At 40.5% G+C, this 13,163-nt stretch overlaps 1 protein-coding gene across 6 annotated transcripts in view; it reads left to right on the top strand.

The window, feature by feature from the left end:
• esrrga (estrogen-related receptor gamma a) overlaps positions 1 to 13,163 on the top strand; it is a 126,090-nt gene that overhangs the window by 68,546 nt on the left and 44,381 nt on the right. For 4 of the 6 annotated variants that reach the window (XM_037758483.1, XM_037758510.1, XM_037758528.1 and 1 more), the window contains 2 exons: positions 1,616 to 2,040; positions 9,858 to 9,986. In XM_037758483.1, coding sequence (XP_037614411.1) covers positions 1,616 to 2,040; positions 9,858 to 9,986 — 554 coding nt within the window. The remainder of the gene's footprint in view (positions 1 to 1,615; positions 2,041 to 9,857; positions 9,987 to 13,163) is intronic. The other 2 variants (XM_037758518.1, XM_037758504.1) reach the window with 1 other exon arrangement.

A 13,163-nucleotide genomic window follows, 5' to 3' on the forward strand; every position in this document is an offset into this window, starting at 1 on the left:
ATTTATAGACATTGGTGAATACCACAAAGCCACGATTAATGGAGTCACCGAATTAGAAGAACTTGCAGGGAGGGGAGGGTGAAGAGAAGTGGTGGTGGGAATAAAATATATGATGAAAAGAAGGGGGGAAAGGCCAAAGTATTGTACATTATAAATGTCATGTCACTTTATGAAAGGAAAAATTGACTCTAAAGGAAAGAATTTCTGGGAAAGGCATTTGTTTTGTAGGTTTGGCTAAAGGAAGAAGACAGCTTTGTCTGCACATTAAAAACAATTCAGATCTGAAATTGCTGTCAGTCACTCCTCTTTCTCTCTTTCTCCTTCCTGTCTGCCTACCTGTTTTCCCGACTATCTCCGTTCCCCATTCCCCCACCCTTCCCTCTCCAGACCAGCTCTCCATTCCCCGTCAAGGCGCTGTCTGTGTTTTATGGGTCCCTGTAGAACGGATCTTTTACAGGCCGACTGGACTTTAGAAGCCCCTCGTTTAGCAGCATCCTGCCTTAATTAAAAACCCCTTTTGTGCTTTCTGCCTTTAACAATGAAAAAGGGAGAGAAGGGAGGGAGGGCAGGGTTAGAGGAATAGAGAGTGGTAAGAGAAAGAGAGAGTGGGCAGGGACAGAGGAAAAGAGAGAGAGAGAGAGATGGCAGTGAATAGGAAATGATAGAGAGACAGGCAGATAGATAGTAAGGTAGACAAAGGGAGGGATGGAGAGATACGGACAGAGAGAAGATAGCTGTTAATTACAACTGCCATTAACAAGACACCAGTCTGCCTCCTTAGGGAGAGGAAGAAGGAAAAGAGAGAGAGAGGAAGGGAGAGACAGCAGACAAGAAGAAGAAATGAGGAGGGAAATACTTCGGCACTGACTGGCAGAGATTGTTTTGTTTTGTTTTTAAAACACAGTTCTGTATTGCATGGCTTCCCCGAACTTCTTAAACTGTATCCGTCAGTGTGTGCTTGAATATGTGTGTGTGTGTGAGCGTCATGTATGTGTGAGGCTGTCTTTGGGATGATTGAGCAGCAGAGAGGCTGCTTACTGATTACCTTCATGTAGAACAAGCTGCTATTGACTGGAAAGTGACGGATGACCGTCGGCCCCGAGCATGTGTATGTGTTTGTGTGACTGTGTGGTACTGTAGATGCTTCTCCGCTGCTCTGTTTTACACACAGCTCCCCTAATGAACCACAATCTATTTAGTTTTTGTATTTAACTCTCTTAATCTCCCTTTATTACCCTTCTTTTTCCCTCTGCACAGCTCTCTCTATCATTTCTCTTTTTAAGAAAAGAATAACAAATGTGATGGATGGATTGTGTGTGCACACGTGTGTCATTTATAGGACTTGCCCGGCCCAGTGAAAAAATACAAATCCATCATTGAAAGTGACAGTGAGGAAATACAACAACATTAGAACAAATGATTGCTATAATTGGACTTTCAAACATCGCTTTCACTGTATCTATTTTTCTTCTCCTCTAGCTCTGCCTTTCTTCTAACCCTTCCCACTCTTGGTTTTCCCTCTTTTCTTTAGTATCCATCATTTTTCTGACATTTTACACATGGCATTTTCTTGTAATACTTTCTTCTTCTATTTGTTCCCGTCTCACTCCTTCAGGCTTCTCTGCAGAATGTCCAGTAAGGAGCGCCACCTTGAGTCCAACTGTCCGTCCTCTTATATAAAGACTGAGCCGTCTAGTCCTGCCTCCCTGACTGACAGCCTAAACCATCACTCCCCCGGTGGCTCCAGTGACGCCTCAGGCTCCTATTCGTCCACGATGAACGGCCACCCCAACGGCTTAGACTCCCCGAGTCTTTACGGCTCCAACGCAGGGCCCCTGGGTCCCGCTGGCGGCCCCGGATCAAAGCGTTACGAGGACTGTTCGTCAACTATCGGGGAAGACTCACAGATTAAGTGCGAGTACATGTTGAATTCGATGCCCAAGAGGCTGTGTCTGGTGTGCGGGGACATTGCATCAGGGTACCACTATGGAGTGGCGTCCTGTGAGGCCTGCAAGGCCTTCTTCAAACGCACCATCCAAGGTTGGCTTCTATTTTGACTTTTCTGTCTATAATTATCTCTCGATGTGTGAACATTTCTGCCTCTGTGTCTGTCTAGATTGATATTTGTTTAAAACTGTAGGCCCTGAAACCTTTTTGTAGTTATTTTAATTTGATTTCTTCTCAGGCTGTCCTCAACCAAAGACATTCTTAGTCAACTAACACCCATACGATTTTGTCAGTCAACTAATCGATTAGTTGATTTAATTGACAGATCTGTAAAATTAAGTTTCCCCACAAAGAATCACAAAAAAGCACCACTTTAAATCTTGTGATTACCAGAGATGTGCTTATAAGTTTCTTAGAAATAAAAAAACGTACTAATCGACTAAAGAAATTTTAGATGATGACATTTCCAGGGGCGGTGGCTCTGAGTGGTCAAAAATCCCTCTTTTGCCTCTTGACAGATGCCAAAAAACAAAGAAAATTTAACATGTTCCGAAAACTTTAAAGACAGACGAAAGTTTCAGAGTCGTTGTGTAAATGTGATTGACACAACGTGCGGTCGTATTTATTTTTAAACATACGAGAATTTCGGACAAAACATATAGACTTGGTGTGCAAAGACCTAAAGATGGGGCAGCCCTAATTTCTTCCAAATATGCATCTATGAAGCTACATGAAAGGTCATAAACACCTAACAACAACAAAAAAGAACACACTACAGGTTTAGCTGCAGGATGCAAGATCAGAAGTTAAAGGTGAAGATTGTTTTTCATATTGAACTAAATGGGCTGCTTAAACAGACACAACCTTTAAGAGACATATTGCACATACAGTACCTAAAACATAAACTATCTTTTTTTTATCTTTTTTCAAATGAAATGCACGGACACACACAAAATGCACTCTTTCACACATGCACATACACCTGAGCCATTACACTAGATCCAGGACATGTGATAAAAGCCCCCGGCCAGATGTGAACCCAGATTTTTATGTGGTACATGTTTCTGCTAAGTGAGCCACTAGGACACCCACCGCAGTCTATTTTTCTCTCCCTTTCACCATTTCTCTTTCTGTCATGCACGCACATATAAGCATCCAATCAGGTTCATGCATACACACCAACACCCAGACACGCCCCCCTTCCACCCTCAACCTTGACTTTTTCTCCATCAACAGCAAAGAGTAATTTCCAGGTGGTGTTTGCATTGCCAGATCTAGCTGCTTATGCTTTACAGGGAGAGAGTTAGCTATAAGCCTGATGTCTAGGAGATAACATAGTGTCATAGGAAGGTTGAAGGTCGTGTCTAGGGGTCAGGAGTTCAGGTTAGGGGTTAGAGGAGAGAAGGGTAATCCACATGATGAGAAGAGTAGCAGGAATTAGGCTCAGTAATCCTTTGCTCATCTCTTGTTAGAGCTAGAAGTAGTCCAGGATGTGCACAGGTATTTAGGCGATCCTCTCCAGTTTTGTGGATATTCAATTCATACTCAACGCTCATCTTGATCAACGGTATATAGTTCATTTATCCTTGTAAGGACAGGACAGGTCAGTCTTGCAGACAACCAATTAGCCATAAAGCAAGCCAGTAAGGTAGCCATTTGTTTATTAATCCACCCAGTTCAAAGGATAACGCAACAGTCTTAGTTTCACATGACTCATACAGTATGTGGAAAATTATCCAATATATGGTGCGTGGAATTTCACATATATAGCACTTGTACAAAATGTACAACTTAATTGATGAATTCATTGTGTTTTATGATGATTTTCATGTTTCTTAGTTTCCACAGCAACACACACGCACAACTGAAACAGATGCGTACTTGGCTGTTTACCTCGGCTCATGTTCTGTAGTTTTGTAAATGCAAACAATTCCCATGAAATACCAAAACCAACAGTGTGTTAATCCGTCTCTCAATACTTTCCGACTTTCACAGCCTGTCTGTGCCATTTTCTCTCAGCCATTTGTTCCTACTGAAGACTTAATTCTTCCAAAACAGGTCATGAATAAATACAATTTTATTTATTAAAAAGCAAAGCACTATAGGTTTTTTGGTTACAGATACTTTCAGCCACTGCTTTGGTGCACTAGCAAGTGTTTACAGCAGCACGGTGGTATAAGTACTGTAGGATCGACTCAAAATGAACTACAGAACACTACAGAATGTCAGTCATACAGAAGGAACGTGTCACCCAGTGCAACAGTGTGGCTCACTGATGTGTTGTTGAATAGTTTTTGGACAAAAATGGTGGTGTCTGGCACAGATGAATAATATCAGGTTTTGACGACTTGTTAGTAGGATCAATTTATTGTTAGTTTTAGTCTTTTCTTAAGTCTTTTATATATCAGGGCTGGGTGATATGGACAAAATCATGTATCATGATATGTTTGACCAAATACCTTAATATCGATATTGTAAAGTTGACTATTAGTACTTTCACAAAATATTTACATTTACAGATTTTTGATAAATAATCATTAGTAATGTGGACATAATGACTAAGTTGGTAAAGGCAAATAATAGAACAACTAGAACAGTCTAAGTTTGGAAAATGACATCACTTTAATGTACTGCAGCCTTTAAAACCAGGAAAAGACAAAACTTATGCCATATTACGATATTATGATATCCAAAATCTAAGACGATATCTAGTCTCATCTCACAATATATATATATATATATATATATATATACAGTTTATAGACATTAATAACCCATTAAACATAAATCCATGAAGCACTTTTAAGTATGGGGAATCAGGGAAAAGTCATTGAATTTAGTTTGAGTGATAATCTTTAATGATTTATTCAACTTTTTTAAAGTAACTAATAGGCCCCATTAGTCAGCAGGACAGCCCTCTTGTCAGTCAGCATGCCACTGCAATAACCAGTCAGCCAGGCAGCCGTCATCGATCAGTCCGTCCGTCCGTCAGTCATATCAGACAGGATTCATCTATCTGCCTTTCCATCCATCCACCTATCTGTCTCTGCTTTCTTTTGCCTCCGATAAGCAGCTTTCCCAGTAAAGCCCCAGAGAGAGAGAGAGAGAGATGTGAGGGAGGGAGGGAGGAGTCTTACATCCACTAGATGGTCACCACTACGTAGAGATGACCTGTATGTGTTTATTATGGGATGAGATCAGGACACGGTGCAATCCCGACAAAGAGATTGGAACACACACATACAGAGATAAAGGTAGAGACACGCACACACAAACTCATAGAAGCACATCCATGCACATGAATAGACACCAATACACATGACCTTGTAATCACTGCGTGTATAGGTTTAATCCTTAATTCATCTGCCATCGCTGCAGAGTGTAATAGTTGACCAATTCCACATGTCTCATTTCATTTTGAGGGCTTGTTAAAGGTTACATAGGTGAGGATACAGTCACAGATTAAATACCAGCAAACGTATAGATATGATGCCATGTTGACAGTAGAGCCTCTTCAGAGTGTGACCTTGAATAGATTTAAAGCAATGCCCTGTCCCTTTTTCTCTCTCTCTCTCTCTCTCGCTTCCTCATTTTCACTGTATTTGTAATCTTCCCTTCTCCTGTAGTGGACATGTCGCAGCTCAGGAAGGCCATGCGGCGTTAAAGGTCATGGGTCAAGACTTTGGCAAAGCTAGTCACACTAGTGTTGTCACGAAAGGTTGTGACGAAATACAACAGTTTGGTGAGCAAAAGGATAGGAAGCCACGTTAAAACTGGAGCCACCAGAGGGATGTACTGAAAAATTAGCTGGAAGGGGAATCCTACTTCATTTTCAAATTCAGACGTTCTAATACATTTCTTAATGGCTCAATTGGCTAATTCACAGCCATCACTTAGAATTATTGGTCAAAATTAACATAAAATTTCTCGGATGTTTTTTCGTCTACTCAGAATAATCTTACACCGGCAATTTTCCAAGCTTGAATAGACACAAATAGAATTTACTAAGAAAATCTATCAGTGCAATTTTACGAACAAATCTCTCTTTTTTTTCATCAATATTTGAGCTACAGTATTAGTTACTGTTTGTTTGGATGCATACTGAGCAGTCTGGGATCCAATAGAACAAATGGGTCATGACATTATCTTTGGCTACCACACAAGCCAAACTCATCCACAGATAGTGTGGGTGTGTGTTACCCCGTGTGTCTGTGTGTGGGCTTGTGCTCATCCATGTAAATGAGCGCAGGTTTATGTGTGTACGTCTGTGCACATATGCCTGTGTTTATGCACGCTTGTGTGTTAGTGTGTGCATCTTGGCTGGAAAGCAGGGCCAGCCTCAGATGGGCAGCGGCAGACATATTGGTATGTTTCAACCCATTAGCCAATAAAACTGCAGGTAATCACCAAAAAAACACCTCCAGCTGGATAGGGAGGAGAGCATGGGGATGGGAGAGGAAAGGAAAGGAAAGGGAAGGAGGTGTGTACACTAGTTTGGATAAACAACAAGTTAAAACAACGAATGAGAGAAAGAGGGGAGAAGGGGGGAGGGTGGACCGGGCACATGGATGTAGGAAGGAATTAGTGGTAGGTGTGTGTTGGTGTGTGTTGGTGTGTGTGTGTCGCAGCATGGAGGAAGTGGCTCTGGCAGCTGCTGTTTCTGTGGCGTCAGTCCAGCGACACCTGACAACCTGCATCTATCACTCCCTTATTGAGAGAGAGGGATAAAGGGAAGTGAGGAGGAGGAGGGAAAAGTGTGGGAGAGGGAGGGATAGGGCGATGAAATGGGAAGATGAAGACAGCAAATGGGAGGAAGAAAGGTGGACGAGAGCAGGAAAGATGAAGATGAGAGAGGTGAACGGTGCAGTGAAATTGTAGGTGGGACCATCAAACAAGGGAGTTCTGTTCATACATACAGTGCATACCATAAGTAAACAATTTTAAATACGCAAATACATAAGGTACTAAGAAAAGAAAGTAAATGGAAGGGATAGCCTGAACTTATGTATACATAAAGTTAGATGTGTAACGTCAGGAGAGGTAAGAATGGCAGGCAAAAACACACACTAACATTCATATTACACCCTCAGTCCAATGGTTGTCAATTGTCATGCAGCAGGTGGACATACACACACATCTCAAAGGAGATTGCAGGGGATTTGAGGCCCCCATATATCCCCCTCACTCACAACAACACACACATACAAACTCACACGTTATAAATAGGAGCCTCTGAGAACCTCTCGACTCTAAGCCCACCTCAGTGCACAATAAGACACATAAAGAAACACACAGAGAGCTATGACTTTCTGATGTAAACCCTTCTTTTCTAATTCCTATCCCATACCCCCGTCTCTGAAGCAGGATGACAGACAGGTTACATAGTCCTATATCTTATATATGTAAGCCTACAGTACCTACCCCCTTTCTGAACATGGATCAGTACCTTTTATACAAATATTGTAGTATTTCAGTTGAGGTATTGTAAATTCAAGTTTCATAAGCACAGTTATTTCTGCTTTTGGTGGAAGTGTTCTCTGGGGTTGCCTAAGCACAAATGTGAAGTTTTTCTTATACTATACTTTTATCATACTATATATAGTATTTGGACACATGGGACTACTGTTATTGTAATAGAATCCATTATATTTTAGGTAGAAATCTCCGAGGAATCTCAGAAACTATCAAGTATTTGGTATCTTTGAACTCATAACAAGTTGAATATCAAAGATATGCACACATATGCAGTATGGAAAACATTTAATAAACACAATATTAGCGTTTTTTCCCCTTTCTAAAAAAAAAATCCTTTATTTGATTATTGGTAAAAGTGTGATTTTTTTAGGTGATCTAAAGATTTGTTTGTTTATTTAAACATATACAAATTTTTAAAGATACAATATATAATTTGCAAGGGGATGTGAAGGATAATTGCCTAAAAACCCTCCAGGGGCTTAAAAAGTGACATTCTCCAGGCAGCATATTACATGAAATAATTACAGTAATGTAAAATACACAATTTGTATGTATCTATCAATAATTTTAGACATAGTAAAAAATAGTAAAAAACAGAGACATAGTTAAGCAAAGTACTTGACAACAATGCATCCCATAAACACCCAACGGTTATGCAAATATCAAGAAGACTTATTCATAATGCAACATCAAAGACTAACTTAACAAACTAAGAGCATACACTCGTGTGATATGGCATAAAGTTTTCATAAGACAAGAAAGATAAACAGAAAATGGAGAAAAAAATAAACAAATAATAAAAAACAAAATTTCAAAGTTGTATGGTTGGATACTTGGCATTTTTCCTCATCATACTAAATATAATCAAATAAATAATATGTATTATCATTATCGTCTATTGACGGCCGTTTCCACAGTAGCACTCAGCCTGTGTAGATGTTAAAAAATGTCTCAGTGAGAGGTTTAACACATTGAGCCTCAGTGCTACCAGCCCTATAAGTGGCTCTTTGCTGCAGTTATCCATTTAGCAGCGCGTGCCTGTTTAGCCTTGCACTAACAAGGCCTTTTACTGACCACCCATTAACCCACGCAGATTCTGTGTCATTAGCACATGTAGCCTTAATGCTAGGTAAGTGTCCCTGTTAATTGCTGAATTAATCTACACCTCCTGTATCATCAGCATGTAAAGGTTGGGTGTAAGCTAACTAGTCCCATTAGTAGTGTCCATTAGACTGAAAGGGTCTCCCTCCAGCATTTAGCATGTTTAGCCTTTACTTTAACTAACAAGGCCGATTAATGAGCATCTTGTTACCCATTAAGAAGTGTTGGTGCATTTAGCCTTTTCCCAAGCTAACTAGCCCCCTTAATCAGCCCAGTAATGAGAAAACATCCTCTCCACAGCAGCAGTCAATAGTAATCACTGTTTACTCTGTTTCAGTGGGAGATGCATCGGCTTGCTGGGGTACTGTAGATGTCATGTGGGCGCGGGAGGAAGGGAACAAAGGGTTTGTTTTGGGGGGGGGGGTTCACATCTCAACACAGTTCATACTATAGATAAATAAACCTTCCTGAACAAAGAAACCTGTTTGAGCAATTCTGCAAACTGTCCTAACAAATCCATAACTGTGCTCTGCTTTGAACTGGGTGAAGGCGAATTACTAAGTGGAGGAAATGAGCAGAACTGGAGGGAGAGTGAAGCCGAAAATGAGAAAACAAAACGACCAGAATGAAACAGAGTACAACAAAAGGGGGAGGGAGGCATAGTGAGGCTGTGGAGAATTAAAGGTGAAAGTGGTATTAGCCTCGAACACACTTCTGGTGTTGTGGTTTTTGTTGGCGAGGGTTGTGAAGTTAATAGACTTACATGGGCTAATGATCTTAGCCTCGGCTCTGCATCGGTGTTACTGTGAGTGAACTGCAGCTAGTCACGCAACCTCCGCTTGCTCTAGCCGTGACGCATGCACATACTGTATATACTCATGTGAAACACACACATATACACAATTGCACTGTTTTCAGTTTTTTAACAAAGTGATAACTTTATGAGGTTACAATGAATCATCAACACATTACATAAAGAGCCTTACATTGACTATACAATATCCAAACACAAAGTGAAATCACAAGGAATCAGATTGTTTTTCTACTAATGTATATGGGCAACAAAGGGCCATCTTAAAGTCAAAGGTCAAGACCAAGGTAGCTGAGTGAAATTCCATAAAGGTTTATGTTTATGTCTATTTACTATCTATCTACTGATCTCTCTCTGTCCATTGATTAATCTAAATGAAGACATACACTGTGTTTATGTCTTTTTTTCTTCGTCTTTCGTGCAGCAGCACGTGTCTAAAAGGTTGTCCGCCCACCTGTCTGTTGAAGTATCCGTCTGAAATGAAACCCTTTCTCTGTCTTTCTCCCAACATGTTTACATACAGGCAACATAGAGTACAGCTGTCCAGCCACCAACGAGTGCGAGATCACCAAGAGGAGACGCAAGTCGTGCCAGGCCTGCCGCTTCATGAAGTGTCTGACTGTGGGCATGCTGAGGGAGGGTAAGGGAAAAGGTCTCTTCCTTATCTTTCTCTGTTAACCGTGCTACATGTAGCATTTTAAAGCTATTTATTCACCAAATATTGATAAGATTAGCAACGTCTGCAGCATTTTGCATCATCAGAAGACAACTATCCCTTTTGGGGCTTAAATGTACCAACCAAAACAACCAATGCCATAAATCCAGGTCGTCTATTCAAACATGGTGTCATTGGTTTACGGTAAATATACCAAGATACGCCAATGATTTATTGATGTTGAACAATGCTACATGTACCACTTCTAAGAAATTGTTAATACTCCTTTTATATACAATATATTGTAATTATTTCTATTGGCATTGTCACTCTTGTTTGCCTTCTTCATGTCCATCATACCACTTTCAGTCTTTTGGATGTGTTCACAGCGCTTTTTCTGTCTTATCTCACAATCACTTTCTTTCACTGTGTATGTTCACCTTTCACTTCACAAGTTACATACAATAGTTTCTGAGGGCTTGTGCACACACATCTTTGTCTTACCTAAATGAGATAAACATAGAGCATTACAGGATAATTGCAACACTCACACTCAGCAGTTGTTCAGTGGTAAAAGAGAAAACAAGAGATATTATCTGCCCCCACACCACTTTGATTAAATACACTCACTCTCTCATTTTCACACTCCCTCGTTGCCTCTGCCTCTTTCTCTCCCTCTTGTCTGCCCACCTCTGACCTTTCTACTCCCACTGCACTTCCAACGATGAAAAGAGGGAGAGGAGTGGCGAGGGATGAAGAGGAGGGCCGGCGAAGAAAGAGAGAAAGAGAGAGAGAGAGGCATAGCGGGAGGGGGAAGGTGGGAGAGAGAAGCGATTGATTTATAGGAGCAGAGGAGAGGGACCAGGGGAGGATGAGAGGCAGGGGGAGGATGGTTGAATGAAGCAGAAAGTGTGTGAGAGAGAGAGAGAGGAGAAGAGAGGAGGGTCAAGGTTGTAATTGATGGGAGACCTGGCCTACGCCCCCTTCCTTACAGTGGTCAGGGAGCGTGCCTCTGCCGATGCCTGCCAGCCCTCCCTCCATCCATTCCTGTCTTCATCTCTCCCTCCAGTGCTCCCACTCAGTATTACTGTTTCTGTTGCTTCTCTTGGGCCTTTCATCCATCCACTCTCCTCTTCACTCTCTCCATCCTGTTGGTACCGTGACACGCGTCTCACCCACTCAGACATTATTATGTGAAATCATAACAGTCTGAGGTAGACAGTTGTAATAATAAAACAAAACAACATGGACATTTTATTAACCTGACAAGCTGAAAATATTCTGTGGGTTGACAACTTCACATTTTTCCACCATGGTTAGAATGAAATGATAAAAAAAAACATATACAGCATGAACTTTATCTACGAAAACAAAAGAATATAATGACAAAAAAAATGACACAAAGACTACATGTAAGGCATAATGTACAGTGAGCCGGTCATTGTTGTGAAATACACCCCGACAGGGCGATGCGGCACCCCTGAGGTGAAGCGGGTTTATTTCACAACAATGACCACTGTACATTTTCCCGCTTATTACACAGCTACTTACTTAAGAAATCAATAATTTGACACAAAACGGTCCGCCAGAGTCCGACATCAGAGCTGCGCCCATAGCAACGGTCTGCTATACATAGCAACGGTCTGCTATAAAGAAATAAGAGACCGCTGAACACTGTGATTAACCAATCAGAATCGAGTATTCAACAAAGCCGTGTAATGAAAAAATATAACTTTGCAAACAAAAACGTGCTTGACAAAAAAAGATTGTATTTTTGACTAAAACTACTTAAACTTCAATCATTTTAATTTCTAAAATCTAGACTAAAACTGACATTGGTTGTAGTAAAAAGGCTAAAATCAAAATCAAAATGAGATTCCAAGAATTTACATCATGGCATAATTTTGATAAACTGAAGCTTGTCCCTGTCTTCAAAATATTCTCTCTCTATTCTGCAAACAGAAAAATGTTGTAAATGGGAAGATAAAATTAAGCTTGAGACACTTAAACTTGCACAAAAATCAGAAATATAACTGCCTACAACAGCCCCAGTTTTACTTCACTGCAAAAGCAAGCTCATCTCTCTCTCTCTCTCTCTCTCTCTCTCTCTCTCTCTCTCTCTCTTTTGCACACATACACACACACACACGCACTCCCAACAAGCTGCTGTCGTAGCGTTTGTTCTCCCAGTTGATCTGACATAGGCAGAACCCATGTCTCATCTCCTGTTTTGTCTCGCGTAGGTGTATATGTGGCCACAAATACCCACACACATGTGTAAATGCATGTATTATTGGCAGCTCCACCAGCCTCACAGTTCACACAGCTCAGACTGTGTCCTCCTATAGGACACAGAAACCACAACGCCCTCGTCGATAAACTCCAAATAAAGCCGTCATTTGCAAGAGAATATTTGCTAGTTATCACGTCCTTTTAACAAGTTTAGATACATTTTTACCGAGATTATGTTTACAGATTTTGAGTGAACAAGAGAGTTATACATGCTATTGATTTTAACTCTTAAGGATGTGGTTTGCCCTCTAAGCCAATAAGAGAGCAGAAGTATGCTGCCTTTTGTTGCCGCTGCTTCCCTGCTCCACACACATATATCATGCACACACACACCTAGGCCTACATATATATACATCAACATGACAGACCACAGCCACCTCATTTGTTGTGGAGGGTGTGAATTTAATACAGGAGGTCCCGCTCTACATATGAATAAGGGTCATTTGGGAAATTTATACATCCATTTTCTTATGTTTTCTCATTTTCACTCTTTTTGAACCGGGACATTTGAAAAAGATTAAGAACTTTAAAAAGGAGCTAAATGTATCGCTTCACCTTTGCTTTATTCTGCTGGAGACATTACTTAATAATACATAACACACTATTGTGATTTTTAAAGAACTAGTACATGCTGCAGATGTACTAAATATCTCCTGAAACGTCCCCTTGAATTATTATTCTAACATATAAAACCCCAACTAAAACCCTTTATAATGCCGCGGTGTCATTGGAAAAGACTCAACTGAAATTAAACATTACACAAAAACGAAAATTTTATTAAAAAAATAATAATTTTACATTGCTAAAATGAAAATAAAGGCCTAGTCTGGACAAATAATAACACACATCTTTGTAAAGACCAATGTATAGAATGACAAAGAC

Source organism: Sebastes umbrosus, chromosome 2 (genome assembly GCF_015220745.1).
Source record: "Sebastes umbrosus isolate fSebUmb1 chromosome 2, fSebUmb1.pri, whole genome shotgun sequence".
NCBI lineage: Eukaryota > Metazoa > Chordata > Actinopteri > Perciformes > Sebastidae > Sebastes > Sebastes umbrosus.